At 35.4% G+C, this 17188-nt stretch overlaps 1 protein-coding gene across 3 annotated transcripts in view; it reads right to left on the reverse strand.

The window, feature by feature from the left end:
• Positions 1 to 336: 336 nt before the first annotated feature.
• The window catches only part of LOC150076054 (transcription factor CP2-like protein 1), a 274831-nt gene continuing 257979 nt past the window's right edge, over positions 337 to 17188 (reverse strand). For 2 of the 3 annotated variants that reach the window (XM_090387034.1, XM_090387035.1), the window contains exons 17-19: positions 16279 to 16421; positions 8759 to 8810; positions 337 to 629 (exon numbers count right to left, since the gene is read on the reverse strand). In XM_090387034.1, the coding sequence (XP_090243160.1) occupies positions 577 to 629; positions 8759 to 8810; positions 16279 to 16421 (248 nt within the window). In that variant the 3' untranslated portion in view covers positions 337 to 576. The remainder of the gene's footprint in view (positions 630 to 8758; positions 8811 to 16278; positions 16422 to 17188) is intronic. The other variant, XM_090387036.1, reaches the window with a different exon arrangement.

Genomic DNA, 17188 nt, shown 5'->3' on the forward strand with positions numbered 1-17188 from the left:
ATGTATAAAATGAAAGATGTAAATATAAAATGATACATGTATAGAATAAAAAGCATGTTGTTGAAATATAATAAACATATTTCCATAACCAAATTTTGTTGCACAGGGAAACATTTTGAAATCCATTCTTTCATTAATCGAACTATTTAATATCAAAGATAACAATATTAAAAATTATAATAAACATGCATTTTCAAATTAAAGTACAAGAGAAACTCTTATAAAGAATATAAGAAAAATTCAAATTCTCCAAATTTATTGTTACACAATTTGTGCACCTAAACAGCTTTACAAAATGTACTACACACTGAAATATACAGTTCCTTTGTACAGTAGGTGAGAATTTGTAACTTTGTTAGAAATTCCCTGCAGTTTGTTACTGACGTTCTTGTTCAGTAGCTATTAATTAATAAAACCATACTCACTCTTGGTCATATGCTTGATGGAGTAATGGGAGGGAGTATCAACAGCTTCTAAAAGACTTCAGATTATACAATAATATTCATTTATCTGAAAACAATATCTATGAAAGAATAACAGAGGATGAGATGATATATGTGGTGAGTGTTCTATTCATTACTGATGACTATATGGTTTCATGAGGGCTCTACATGACTTACTTGACTGGTCTAGAAAAAAAATGAGATATTTCAGAAAATAATTCTATTTGAATAAAATGCAGATCACTTGAATACATATTATGTTTATATGTGTAATACAGAGTAGCCAGAAAATAATGCAATAGGCTGCTATGTTGATTCATTTATTGATACCGAGAGAGAAATAGTGAGAGAGTAGAACCACTATGATGTTATTTTTAAACCCCAATTTAGGAATTTCTCCTAACAGTAGATAAGTATACAGCTACTTGATGTAAGGAAACTGTGAATAAGCTGTATATGATATTGTCAAGATTTCATTTCAGCGATCCAAATGGGTAGCAGAATGAGGGAGCAAAGTCTAAATAATGTGATGCATGTACCAAAACTTCCCACCTACACTGCTTGAACCACCATGTATTTATATAGCTATGCATGGCATGGAACAAGATCACATATTTCTATAGCAGTCCTAGTCTCTTTCAATGAACAGCATCTTTCAGTTTATATAATATGAGGCAGTAATGGGCAACACTGATTTCTCTTTCTAAGAGAGAGTTCATAAAAGGCAAACACTGTACTTTCCAAAACACTATGGACATATTAACAGTTGAATTATTTTTTAAAGTGGTGATGATGGGTGCCTCCAGTTCATGGAATCCACTTTTTCTTCCAGGGAAGTGATGCCAAACCCATAGCTATGTTCATGCTTACCACCAGCGACTACGTGATCCAGAAAGGTACTTATAGTTGCCCAGTAAAAACACACAATAATGACCATAAAGTTGTAAACTTTTACATCATGGTGCCATATTAATACAAAAATAGCAGTACATGGTGGTTTGTGGGGATAGCTAACATTTATAAAATATTAATAAAAATTCATAAACTATAGAAATCTTAATGAGCCTTGCTAGTCAAAAGATGGAAATCATGCATTTTTGAAAAACAATCAACATACTTAAATATTCAGTAGATCTATTCCAATAACCATGTGCACTAACTGGTCTGGAAGACTTCTCAAGCCATTCCATTCAATGGTGCAGCCACAAGTTCTGAATTTATAAAAGGATGAAATCTTTTAGTACCTGAGCTTGTTATAGATGATTTTATGAATAACTTCAGAAAGTCTGATTCGACCACAATTTGTCAAATTTTTAGGTATCTGTTCTCACAGACAAAAGTTTTAATCCAGATAATGTTGTTGTCTGTTACAGATTTCAGTGACCGACTCATCCTGAAGAATAACACATCTATTTTCTGTTCATGGCAAGTTCCTTACAGATGGTAAAAGATTCATGGTGAATTTCTGTAGGAGTTCTGCCTTTGGCATGCCTAAACAAGATAATATTTTATATATGCATATCTGTCTCTGTACCATCATTTGTACTGACATCACATATACATGAGTGCACATGAAGCATTCTGTTGACTATTAACTATACATACACTGTTACTGCCCTATTATTTAAGAAAATTTAAGCATTTTAATATGAACATCCATTTCCTGCTAAACTGCTTTGTATCTTACTTTCCATACAACTTTCCCACCTCCCATAACTATTAAAATTACTTATAGATAGCAATGTAAACTGAAGAAAGAAGTGCAAAATATGGAAAAAAAAAAAAAAAAAAACAATTTCTACAATGTTACTCTCATCTGCTAAATTAGTACTATTAGCAGCAAATGAAGCAAGCTTATACAGCATCGGCCAAAAAAAAACAGAGTTGTTGTTATTATTATTATTTTTGGCGCAAGGGCTGCTTAGGCCATATTAAGCCTATCAGTGATGTAGAAGTTACCAATGGTGACTGTTACGGAAACGGTCAGAAATGATCATATAATTTTATCCATTTAAAAAAACAAAATAACTCTATGGGATTAGCATCATTACCTATGATATGACAGTTTCAAAGATTCTTTAAGATTTGGAAGAAAACTGAATGAGAGATGGCATGCGTGTGTATAGGGTGCATTTAACAAGAATGTGCTTCACTATGAGTGGAGAGTTGCAGTGTGTACACTGTGGAGGATTATTTCCTGTGAGGAGAAATAGGTGAGTAAACTGGTGGTGACCGATTCGTGCTATAGGTAGGATTACTCCCTCCTTTCTCTTTGCACAGAATTCAGAGTTCCATAACTGTGGTTCTGGTTTTATTTGAAAGAGCTTATTATCCGTTTGAACTTGCCATGGGAGTGTCCATTGTTCCTTACATACCCTGTTTATATTAGATCTGCAATCAACATAGGGAACACAAAAACATGATGATGCTGGGTTGGACAGATGTTTGGCAGCATAGTCTGCACATTCGTTTCCTGATATCCCAGTGTGTCCTGAGATCCAGCAAAAGATTACTAATTTCTGGCATTCCTGAATATGTATCATCTTACTTCTTGTGGTTTTTAGATTGGATGGTGAGGTGTGTTGTAAGGCTACTAGTATACTCTGCAAGTCCGTATACATTATGCTTTTTTTGATGGACAGATGGAGAATATTTTCTAGGGCAAGCTTTATAGAGAATAACTCAGCTGTATAACAGCTGCAAGCATCGGAGTCTGATACTGGAGTATCAGACTCCGATCCATCAGTATATATATTCGTAAAATGCAGATAAATTTGTGTGTGAGCAGTATGGAGTTGTATGTTGATATCTGCAAGGGAATGTTTTCCCCAGTTTAGGAAATAATTGTCACAGGATGGTTTAATATAGAACCATGGGGGAACTGAACTGTTTGGATCTTGGAGGACTTTTTCAAGGTGTACATTCCAAGTTTGTGATAGTGCCTGCAATCTGATACCAGTAAGCCGACCTGCTCGGGGTTTATTTCTATAGTACATTTTAAACTGTGGATCACTAAGCATTGGCCAAATGGAGTGGGTAGGCATGCTTCGAATTTTAGCTGCATAATTCAAAAGTAATATCTTTCTCCTGAGACACAGTGAAACTTCATGGATTCAATATAAAGACTTTGTACCGGCGATGTTCTATAAGTGCCTATAGCAATCTTGAGAGCAGAATGTTGAATAGGAGCAAGGTGTGCTAGCACACTATCTCTAGCAGAGTCATACACTGTGGCACCATAATCAAGACAAGACCTAATTAGAGTTTTATACAAGTGCAGTAAGCTGTATCGGTCTGCTCCCCATGTTGTAGAAGAAAGAACTCTGAGGATAACTTTTTTCTGGCAAGTAGTCCACAGACATTTGACATAAACAAAGTAATAGTAGTAATAGTAATCGTAGCATGTGATGCAAGAAAGCAAGCGTATGAGCTTGTGTAGCATTAGCCAAAAAAAAAAAAAAAAAAAAAATTTGCACAACCATTCCCTCTAAATGTTTGTCCAGTTCCTCCTTAAATTTATTTAACCTATCAACTTCCACAACGACAGATGGAAGTTTGTTACTGCAATTAACCACCCACTGGCTAAAGGCAAATTTCCACACATCTATTCTACAGCTGTCTTTCCTCAATTTGAATTTATGCCCCCTTAGGTTCGTAATCTGAACAAGTGGAAGAATCCCATCTGAATTCAGAGTGCTCAACTCATTCAAGGCCTTATACACCTCAATCAGATCACCTCGCAGGTGCCTAGTCTCCAGCCGCTGCAATTTGCAGAACTTAAGCCTCTCTTGGTAAGAGGATCCCTTCATTCCCCTCACTAATCTTGTTGCTCTTCTCTGTACACGCTCAAGCAAATCTACATCCTTCCTAAAATGAGGCTTAAAGACCTGTACGCAGTACTCAAGGCGTGGCCTGACCATTGCCTTATACAGAAGGACAATCACCTCCTTTTCCCTGCTAGCAAAATTCCTGTATATCATTGACAAAACCCCATGACCTGCCCTGGCAGCCTGTCTGCACTGCTCGGAAAACTTCGTATCTGACTGCACAATTACTCCCAGGTCTTTTTCATTTTCTACCACCTTAAGTGTAGTACCACACAGTTGGTACGTTCCTCTGGGGTTACTTCTACCCATATGCAGTACTTTGCATTTGTCAAGGTTAAACTTCAGTTGCCACTTCTTAGCCTATCTGCCCAAATTATCTAGATCCTGTTGCAGTAGCACACTGCCATTGCTGTCATTAACAACCCTGCCAACCTTTGTATCATCTGCAAACTTCAACATTAAGCCTGATATACCTTCATCAATATCACTGATAAATATACAAAACAGTGGACCCAACACCGAACCCTGTGGGACTCCACTAATAACATTAGTCCACAAAGAGCAGCACCCATTGATTACCACCCTCTGTCTTCTCCCACATAACCATCCTTTTATCCATTGTAGCAACTTACCCTTAATACCATTCAGCTCCAATTTGTACAATAGTTTTCCATGCACAACAGTGTCAAAAGCTTTCCTGAAATCCATATATATGATATCAAAATTATTTTTTGCATCCAGTTCCCTTGTAACCACATCATAATATCCTATCAAATTTGTCAGACAAGACTTTCCCTTAACAAACCCATGCTGTGTCTGAATTATTGCTGCAGTCTTGTCTAGATGATCCTGCAATGCATCTTTAACCAGTGACTCCATTATTTTATCCGGAACAGAAGTTAAACTAACTGGTCTGTAATTACTCGTGTCACCCTTCGATCCCCCTTTGTGAATTGGGGATACATTTGCACATCTCCAGTCCGTGGGAACCTCCCCTGAGTCCAAGGATGCTCTCATAATCATGGCTAAGGATTTGCTTAGTTGCTTTGCCGCCTCCTTAAATATAACTGGATAGATCCCATCCACCCCAGGTGCTTTTTTTATGTTTAACTTCAACAATTTCTCCTCTACTTTGCTCTCAGTTATTACAAAATCATTAAGTATCCTGCTACAATTTGATAACCTTCTGCCATTTTCAAACCTTAATAATTCCTCATGTGTGAATGTAGATGCAAAATACTCATTCAGTTTGTTTGCTATCTGAGCAGGATCATCAACAGTCGAAACATCGATGTGAAGTGGACCAATCAGATTCATCCCCTTCCTTTTAGAGTTTATATAAGTAAAGAAATCCTTGCTGTTTTTCTTAGCATCTTTTGCCATGGATTTCTCATAATCTGCCTTTCTGATTATGAGAAATCTGCGTAATCTGATTACAATGTAAATAGAAGCTCTGGCTTTTGTAAAATAGGGAAACCAGATTTATATCTCTTGATCTATTAGGGAAGTAGAAACTGTGTGCTGTGAGGCATTTGTATTAATTTAGCTGAAGGATATACCTGATATAATCTTTATTCTGATTCAGATTATAGAATCACAATAAACGTGTACTGATTTTATGTATAAATACAATAACTGGAGTCAGTTCTAATAATCAATTTTGACTTCTCATTTTGTAAATTCAAAACTGCTCATATCCCTACTTCATACTCACTCCCCAAATTGAAGGGGGACAGTGTGAGAGAGGGGGAGAGAGAGCAGAATTATAGATAAAGCTGAAAATAAGTAATATGGATAAATGGTATAAAAGCAACAGAATAATATAACATGACATTTAGTAAAGTGGAAGTTTATACCGCACATATTCACAAAAAAATGGCTAGTCCATTTGCATACACGCAGATAAAAGACTGTGAAGAAATTTTATATTTGACTCTTTTAGAAATATTGTGAAGCGATCCCATATTTTAGTAAAAGTGGACAAAAAAAAATCTGACAATTATTATTTAACACTTATCACATAGGGGCGCCTCCGTAGCCAGGTGGGAAGGAGCAGCAGTGCGTAGCACACGCTTCTTGATTAGACCGGGGTTTGAGCCCGTCACCACCAAATACGAAGGATGCGGAAAGGTCAGGGAATGACCACCGCATATCCTAGAGTAATATGGCCTTAGTTGCTAATGCTCCTAAAAACCAAACAACAGTAACAGTATCACATAGGTTATACATACATTATATATTGTAGCTGAAGCACTCGATATTATATTTTTGTTGCAGTGTGTTGATTAGAAGAATGAATGAGCAATATGGCAGATGTGCAGAAAAGAAACATTCTCAGTTTAAGCACTATGCATATGAAAGTGGCTGCTCTGTGAAGGACTCATTTTTTTCGTTATCAATTTACTAAATATATAAATAGTGAATTATTACTACTTGTTTATTATATTAATCACAGAAGATTCACTAATGAATCTTCACAAAATATTTATTAGTGTTCAAGCAAGTATATGTACACCTGTTTTTAGTCCTAGTAACCCTAACACAACCAACATAACTGGTGTGGGGACTACAAGACTTGCTGCTGGTCCATGAGGACCAGCAGCAAGGCTTGTAATCCCCACACCTTGCTTTCCAAGCTGCTATGTGTCCCAATAGTAGCAACATAAGAATCAATTTCATCTCTAATACACTGTATGTACCTTACAGCATAATTGCTGTGAGGTACATGCAGTAAATAAAAAGAATCACTTTTATGTATTATTAATTAATTAATTAATTAGAAAATGAAAAAATTTAGTTAATTTAAGAAAACATTTAACTTAACGCACCTTGAAATATAATGCAGTGCATACATTAACTTGTTTCTTAATCATCTTTAATTTTTCTAGAATTGTGAACTGTATAAAAGCTACAGCGAATTATGTACAATTTTTCAAATTTTCTCAAGTGTTCATTTTGAAAAAATATGAAGTTTTAATACAAGTAGTGAAATCAGTAACAAATCCTAATAATAAAGTAAACCCTCAGTGAGTAAACCTTTAGTGAGAGGTACAAATGTTTAGATTTATTTTCTGGATAAAGTTTCTAGTTTTTATAATTTTGCTTGTGATGTACCAATATTTCTTCTTTTCTTAATGGATTGCATACTTATTGTATGTAATTTTCAAACTTCTAATAAAATTTAAATACTAAAAAATGTTTTTAAACATAAAAAAAAAAAAAATGTTAATATTGTTAAAAATGAAAATGCAATATGGCTTGTAATTGTCATAAAATAAAAAAATGAAATTGAAAAAAAAAAAAAAAAAATTAAATCATAAAATAAAAACAAAACAAAACAAAACCTAAGGAATCACTTCCATTTTCCAGTTCAGAGAACTGCTAAGAGTAAGAAATTTAAAATTTACATTTGCACACCTATTACTGTGTTTTTTTTTTAACAAATAAAGGAATAAACAGATAAATAATAATAATCAAGACACAAAAAAAAAAATTTTACACAACAATGAAACAAAACAAAGAAGAACTACTTTCAGAAGCAGATGCATCTGTCACATGTCACCTACACACCAATTTCAAAGTACAAATATGAATAATGTGTTGTTAATAACATGTTGAAAATGAAAGGCAAAAAAAAAAAAAGTAAATAATCGCAAGCAACCTAACAGGCTCTTTTCATTTTTAATTCACAGTAAACAATTTTCCACTCTCAAAACATCAAATAAAAAAGTTTGGCTATAATTAGAAAGGTAGAAAAAATTCAGAATTTTAATGATTAATGCACAACAAAAATTTTCAGTGGCACCGGTAAAGTCTTGCCTGCTCAGTGCTGGTTTAAGTGAAATTTAGTTTAAGCTTTTATTCCAATTTCCTTGAAAACTATGTTTGCTTTTGCTTTTTTACAGCTTTGAAAGATTTTCAGTAAACTAAATAATGGATATATCTTTTTACTTTTACAAATTACAGTACTTGAATTAAGGAAGGATAATTACAGACTGGATACAAGAAAATTTTCTTTCAGCCAAAGGATTATAAACTGTCGAAGAAACCTGCAACCAAATAATGTAAAACTAGAGAACTCACATAAATTTAAGGAAGAGTCACACAATTGCATGGATGAAATCATATGGCAATTTTTAAATCTGATGATATATAAGCATCACCCACTGCATCATTCTGCCTTTACTAATACTAAACGAACAGTGATATCTATCTATGACAATGAATCAAATAGCATATTGTCATGTGTCAGGCAATTTAGTGGCACTAAATTTCATAATACAACCTAAAAAATAAGGTTTCTTACATCTTTTTTTAAATTTTGTCTTTTACATATTTTTTTATAAATTATTTTTGTTTTCTTAGATCATAAAAATAATTTAATCATTTTAACTCATGTTCTTGATAACTGATTTAATTTTATTAATATAAAAACTAAAAATTTGTTACCATTAAGGAGCTTTATTCATGACAGAAATCTATATTTACCCTTTAGAAGTTCAATCACATACATTGATTCTTCATTCATATTCTGTACAACCTTTATAAGTAAAAAGTATATTAGAAAATATAATGGAATAAAAGGGAAAATTTTTATATTTTTAAGTCTTAATTTAATATAAAGTAAGTTTTACTAAATCCATAACCAAAAGTAAAATAGCATATGCTCTTGCATTGTGTTATCTATTCATCATCATCTGAACCTCTTATACCCAGTGGATGTACAAAGTAGTAAAAACACCACAGTAGTAAAAATCAGTCCATCTGGACTATCCAGTCTTCCATTCATACTATTCACATGTACAAATAATACAACTTGTACTATATGTTGTAAATATAAATATCAAAAATATGCTATCGGATGTTAACCTGAGTAACAGTTGATTTATCTGTCATGTGGACCTATCACTGAAAACATTAATGATAACAGATTTAGTCCTTATGCAATATTTAAATGTGGACTGAAACTGTTATTATTAATACTATTAGAAAGAAGCAAGTTCACCATGAATAAAAAAGTGATGCAATGTTATTGTGTTCAGGTGGGCAAAAGTTCATCCAGCGGGATTAAATATTTCTGTAGACCATATTAACTAATTATTGTGTGACACAGAGCAAAACGGAAGACAAAATAAATAATGACAAGTTTAATACTAATTGTAAAACACACATATTAAATACATACAAAAGCTTCCAGTTATTATGGTAACCTTCATCAGTCAAACTGACAGTTAAGAGTGTGGAACATGAGGGCGTGTACTGCCAGTCATGTATATGAAACTGCGTGATGCAATAGTTAATTGTTTGGCGTTGAAGCCTGTGGCTGTGACGTATGTGAACGTTTCCAACATTTGTCATTCATCAAAATGGTTGCTTCAATAATAGAGTGGACATGACATGACATCCACTGCTTCTGTTGACTGTGGTATTAGAGCACATGATGTTCAACGACTCCAACCAGGCACGTCGCTGGTAGTGGGGGTACCTATCTACAATCACAACATTGTGGTGTGGGTTGATCAGAAGTGTTCGGCAATGGCCGAGTGTTCTATGTCCGCTAAGTGGATGGCTCTTTTGTGTTCTGAAAGACGTTTGCCAAGCCGCCTCACAGTTTCCCCGTTGTAGCAAGTAGTGCAGTCACAGCAAGAGATGCGGTAGACTAGACCACTTTGTAGTAAGGTGGGAACGGGTGTTTTCACTCTAGAGATGAGGGATCACAACTTTTTGCCTGGGAGCTGTACACACTTTATCCCATGTGATTTCGGGACCCTAGAAATTTGTTGTGATAGGTTTGGGTAGTATGGGATAAAGGCACTGGCGGTGGAATTACCTTGGATGTTCCTGTTGGTTGCTACGTGGTCATATATCTGTAGGTCACACCTGTCAAGGGTACTGGTGGGATAGCCGCACCTCGCCATGATCTGCCTTGACTTCAGCAATCTCAGTGCGCCTCTCATCTACAGAACTAGAGTGGGTCCAGGCACGGGTTAACAAGGTCCGTGCAGTGCCAAGAAGATGGTTGGGTGCATGTGTTGACTTTTTGAACTTCTCTCACACACACACACACACACACACACACACACACACACACACACACACACACACACACACACACACACACACACACACACACACACACACACACACACACCTCATTTCACCCATCCACTCACTCCAAATGTTTGTCTAGTTCTGCCTTGAATCAGTTTAAGCTATCAACTTCTACAATGACAGATGGAAGTTTGCTCCAGCAATCAACCACCCGCTGGCTAAAGGCAAACATCCGCCCGCACATATATCCTACAACTGTCTTTCCTCAATTTGAATTTATGCCCTCTCGGTGATTATTCTGAGGAAGAGGAAGAATCCCATCAGCACTGAGAATGCTCAAACCATTCAAGGCTTTATACACCTCAATCAGATCACCTTGCAGGTGCCTAGTCTCCAGACACTGTAATTTGCAAAACTTATGCCTTTCTTCATAAGAGCAACCCTTTGTTCCATTCACTAATCTTGTTGCCCTTTGTACTCGTTCCAACACCTCTACATCCTTTTAAAATGAGGCCTCCAGCCCAGTATACAGTACTCAAGGTGTGGCCTGACCATTGCCTTATACAAGGGGATAATCACCTTATCGCTGCTAGAAAAATTCCTGTATATTATTGACAAGACACTATGAGCTACTCTTGCAGACCGTCTGCACTGCTCAGAAAACTTCATATCTGCCTGCACAATTACCCCCAGGTCCTTTTCACTCTCTACCACTGTCAGTGTAGTACCACACTGTTGATATGTTACTCTGGGGTTACTGCTTCCCATATGCAGTACTTTACATTTGTCAATAACTTCAGCTGCTACCTCTCAGCCCATCTGCTCAACTTTTCTAGATCCTGTTGCAGCAGCGTACCGTCATTTGTGTCATTAACAACCCTGCCGACCTTCGTATCGTCTGCAACCTTGGACATTAAGCCTGATATACCATCATCAATATCATTAATAAATATAGAAAACAATAATGCATTCAACATTGAACTCTGGGGGATTCCACTAAAAACATTAGTCCACAAAGAGCAGTGTCCATTGATTACCACTCTCTGTCTTCTCCCACTCAACCATCCCTTTATCCATAGCAGCAATTTGCCTCCAATGACACACTGCTCCAATTTGTGCAGCAGTCTTCCATGTGCAACAGTATCAAAAGCCTTTCTAAGATCCAAATATATGATATCAAAATTATTCTTTGCATCCAGTTCCTTTGTGACTACATTATAGCATCCAATCAAATGGTCAGACAAGGCTTTCCCTTAACAAACCCATGCTGTGTCCGAGCTATAATTGAAGTCGCATCTAGATGATCCTGCAATGCTTCTTTAACCAGTGCCTCCATTAATTTCCCTGAAACAAAAGTTAAACTATCAGGTCTGTAATTACCTGTGTCTCTGTTTGATTCTCCTTTGTGGATTGGGGTCACATTTGCACATTTCCAGTCCATGGGTACCTCCCCTGAGTCCAATGAAGCTCTCATAATTATGGCTAAGTGTTTGCTTACTTCCTTTGCTGCCTCCTTTAATATAACTGGATAGATTCCATCCACTCCAGGTGCCTTTCTTATGTTTATCTTCAACAATTTCTCTTCCACTTTCCTCTCAGTTATTACAAAATTATCTATCACTGCCAGAGTTTAGTTCACCTCTGGCACTCCCCTCCCTGATTAACTCATGTGTGTATGTAGATGCAAAATATTCATTTAGTTTGTTAACTACCTGAGCAGGATCATCAACAGTTGAACCACGATATCAAGTGGACCAATCTGATTCATCTCCTTCCTTCTAGAGTTTACATAAGTAAAGAACTCTTTGCTGTTTTTCTTTGCATCCTTTGCCAAAGATTTCTCGTAATCTGCCTTTGCTTGCCTAACCTCCTTTGGACTTGGTTACAGACCAGCTTATATCTATCATAGGCTTCTGTGTCACGTGTTAATTTATATGTATCTCATGCATTTTTCTTCTCTGCCACGAGCCTCATTGATTCATCTGACATCCATGTAGGCCTAAATCTTTAACAATATTTCTTAGTTGGTATGAAAAGCCTAGTTGCTTCCAAGATTATTTCTTTGAATGCTTTCCATTTTGAATTTGCTGTTGGTAACATCATCAGTTGGTCCCACCATATAGAATTTAAATACTGTCTCAGACCACCGTAGTAACCTTTGCGAAAGCAAAAACCCTTCCCCTTACCCCTGATGGTAGTTATCTCTTTGAGTAAATCTCACTTCAGCACACTGTGATCACTGCATACTGCCACCTAGTGGTTCCTTTATCTGCAGATTCTTAATGCATGAAGTATCACTACTGATAATCAGATCAAGAGTATTATTCCCTCTAGTTGCCTCCCGAACGTGCTGCTGTAGAAAACAATTATCCAATAAATTCACAAAAGCCTTGCTAGTGTGCGAGTAACCAACCCACAAATTCCAGTCAATCTCTGGGAAATTAAAATCCTCCATTATAAGACTCTCTGATTTACTGGCCCACTTATTTCCCTGTACAGTTTTTTATTATACTCATCAGATTCACTAGGCCTATAACACACACCTACTCTCATTTTTCCTTTCCCAGTGCTTATGCCACACCAAACAGACTCAACATTGCATTGTCCACCAACATCAACTGGATGCACTTCCTTAGATTTTTTGATGCACAAGATAATTAGAGGTTGTACTCAAGTACTTTGAGGAGGGTATAAGCATAATTTTTTTGGCTCATGCCACTAACCTATAATCCTATGAATCTCCTAATACTGTCTCTTCCCTATTTGGGGGATTAGTTTTCACAAACTCTTCCAATTTCCTCACTTAACATAAACCCTTTAACCTCCTCTGGTCAAATGAATCCATCCTTACATCTGTAGCATAAATTAGATATATGTAGAAATGGAATAGCATAGATTCCTAAAAACTTTGATATTAGTATTTTCTATAGTTATAAGTTAACATACAATGAATTTTCAATCATGTATAAATAGAGTTTCTCACAGAAAGACTTTCTGTGAGACTCTATTTATACATCTAAAAGGTTGTCAACAAAACTAATGATGCTATTTCAGATTAAACAATTAATTCTTGTTCACTGTTGCTACAATCATCATGCTGTTATTTATTTATTTGGTTTTTAGGAGAATTAGCAACTAAGGCCATATTGTTCTGGGGATATGCGGTGGTCATTCCCTGACCTTTCCGCATCTTCCGTATTTGGTGGTCACGGGCTCGAACCCCGGTCTAATCAAGAAGCGTGTGACTATGCACTGCTGCTCCTGCCCACCTGGCTACGGAGGTGCCCAATCGTCATGCAACAGAAAAAAAAAAATCCCCCTCTAGATAAGCAATATCAAGTAAAGTAACACACTAGCATACATTTTTTTTTTTTTTTTTTTTTGGGGCGCCTCCGTAGCCAGGTGGGAAGGAGCAGCAGTGCATAGCACACGCTTCTTGATTAGACCGGGGTTCGAGCCCGTCACCACCAAATACGGAGGATGCGGAAAGGTCAAGGGAATAACCACCGCATATTCCTGGAGCAATATGGCCTTAGTTGCTAATGCTCCTAAAAACCAAATAACAAACAAACAAACAAACATTTTTTTTTTTTTAAATCTGCTTTTCTTTTTTAAGGTAACTAGGTGAACTCGCAAAATTTTTAGTACAGAGTATTAAGAATAAATGGTAATGTACATAGGTACTACATAATCTCACTAAACCAATACTTTATTTATTGCTTTATAACAGTTTTTCTTTATTTTTTTTTTTCACATTGCCAAATTTGCATTTTTTTGAATCTCTTTGTGCTCATCTCATGAATCCATTTTCAAACACCAACAATAGTCTACTATCACTGTCCATTCCACTTATCGCAGTATCCTTCGTCCATAGACTTGATATTTGATGAAAGCTTTCATCCTGCTTTCACGGTTCTGTGGAAAATATTTAAGACTGCAGAAAATGAACCTTTACACTCATGTTGCAGCCTACTTTCCTGAAAGTATTACACATGTTGTTAATGATCTTGTATTCATGGCAAAAAGGTTTTTTACAATTAAGCCTCTACTTCTTTCTGAGTCAGAGAAGTTGTGAAATCATCACATGTTGCAGCAACTTTCTGATTAATGTCTGTTAGAAATACTAGCATAAAGTTCAACATCTCATCTCAGAAATTAAAAAAAGTCTGAAATCAGCATCCCTCTTTATTTATGAGACCAATGAAACGGTCCAACTGTTTTATTAGTCTCAGTTTTATATGTAGCAGAAGCATTTTGCTTGAAGTGTTAAGTAGCTCTCCTTTTTAACCATGTCACTCTGATTCAATGTTCAATTTTAGCCACATTATCCCATTAATACAAAAATCAAAGGGAATTTTGTGTAACCTTTATATGTTCCAATTATACTTCTTGACCAAGAAGTATAATTGGAAGCTTAGAATCATCACACACTATTCGCTTATTATCATAATATTTCACCTTTTCTAGCTGGAATTTTAGATTGGTGTAAGTTTTCTTTAAAAGTATAGAATAAGCAACTGAAATTGAGAAACCTATATGGGAGTGCTTTTAAGCCCTTATCAAGTTGACAATGAAGAGTCTATTTCCATGGACATCAAAAATCTCTTCAGTCAATCCGAAGCCTAAGAATTATGTGAATTCTTCAGTAGATATAAATCCTATAGTAGGTCACTCTGTTCAGTTCAGCTTGTGTAAACTGCCATGCCATGTTTCACTTGGCTTCAATTTCATCAGAACCTTCAAATTCACTATGTTTATTTGGAGAACAATCAGAATCAGTGTCTGTGATGGAAGTATCAAAGTTTTGAGGAGTAACTGGAATTAGTACACCTTCACTGTGGGGAGACAGGACAAATAGCTGAAAGCAGATTTGATTATTGTACTGCAGCTTCATTTTTGGTACTGTATTCTGTAATACTGCATTGAAAATTAGAAATCTGATGCAAGGCTGGGTTCACATATGCAAGGAATTTTCATCTTGCTTTAACCGATAGTCTCATTTTCCACTAAGAGACAGCAGACATCACACGAGTCCAATACTTGTCTTCATCAACAATTCTAACAACGAAATAAGCATGATGCACTTTCTTGTAAAAGTTAATGATTCGTGGCATAAAATTTTCATATCTGTAGCTGAAGGAATCAGAATTGTTGACACACCAATGATGCAATATTATGTGAAAAAAAATGCCACCGCATAATAATAATAGCACAAAGGAAATGAATAATAATGAAAAACAACGTATTAATGATAAATTAACAATTAAAACACCCATACACTTTTTTCAATACTAGAAATTATAATTCATGATATATTCTATTGTCAACTGGTGGCACTGCAGCAAATCTAATGTTTTTTTAAAAAAAGAACTCTAACATGTAGGAAAAAATGACAATGGTTTTTGGCAATCCCATCAGGGAGGGAATAAAATTGTGCTCACTGTTCTCAGTTAGCAAAAATAAATATACCAGTGTAATCTAAACATTCCACAAATAAGCCTGAAAAAATTTCTACTAAATATTTTTTAGATAGTATGAATCAGAGCTGTAATACTCAATACGTTCTAGGAAGGAAAATCGTTTTGAATATTTTCGTTAGATACTTTTAATTGCATTAATTTGATTTTGAATTGTTTTAAATTGATTTTGAATTGTGTTAAATTGATTATTTAATTATTTATTTTACTTTAATGTACCGGTAAGTTGTCGATTTTTTTCGTTTTTTCCGTTTTAATTTCTGGAGGGTATCATACGGAAGTGTTCTACGTACTATATTGAGATAAACTCCTCTTATTATTTTACTAAAACTAAATATTTTTATATACTTTATTCATAAAAATTGTAATTTTAAATTATGAAATTTGTTAAACTGTTATTATAAAATTAAAAATTGTTATAAATGTTATCATAAATGATAACTAGTAATTGTTATTTGCTGAAAAGAAACACATACTTACTTCATCTGTTACAAGAACATGTATTCCGGACGGACCCTTAAGACAAATATCATGAATACTATGAGGTGGCAAAGAAAAAATGCTGGCTATTTTGCTAATTAAATCTGATACTGTCAGATTTTCCATATAAAGGGCTCGGAAAACTAAGCAAGAAACAAGAATTACTATTAAAATAAACACTCGCTTCTTTGTGTAGGTTTGAAAATCCAATGACTAATTAAAAATTTAAATAAACTATATAGAATTATAGTAGTAATTACATTTATTAACAGTCAGTCCTCGTATAACACGTGTTTATACTACACAAATTCGATCATACACGATTTTTAAATAGTGGAACGATATCGTGTATAACACAAAGCGAATTCGTTTATGAATGATTCGCCCCAACTGAACGCAACACGATAGCAATGAAGAGAAGTTTCTGAAAAAGTATTTTGTTTTTTATATCAGTGAAGGGGAAACATTTCACCATAATAACGTAAAAACCCACACAATTTCAGCTATCGGTATTATCGCAAATGCAATTAGATAGAGTTTACTACCAGTTTATAACAGATTCCACCAGTAGAAATGCAACAGGAAATTGTTTTTATTGTTTTATGGTAGTGATTTCCAGAAATGTTCTTTACTAAAATGTTTTTTTTTTTTTTTTTTCAGGAGCATTATCAACTAAGGCTATATTGCTCCGGGATATGTGGTGGTCATTCCCTGACCTTTCCACATCCTCCATTTTTGGTGGCGACAGGCTCGAACCCCGGTCTAATCAAGAAGCGTGTGTTATGCACTGCTGCTCCTTCCCACCTGGCTACGGAGGCACCTACTACTACTAAAATGTGAGCTAGTGAGGTGTTAATGTGTCTCTGCCTTTATGGTGTTGTTTATTCAGTTGCACAGCTTTGTTTATGTG

This window comes from Mastigoproctus giganteus, chromosome 13, assembly GCF_048544385.1.
Source record: "Mastigoproctus giganteus isolate SK-2022 chromosome 13, ASM4854438v1, whole genome shotgun sequence".
NCBI classification, from domain to species: Eukaryota; Metazoa; Arthropoda; class Arachnida; order Uropygi; family Thelyphonidae; genus Mastigoproctus; species Mastigoproctus giganteus.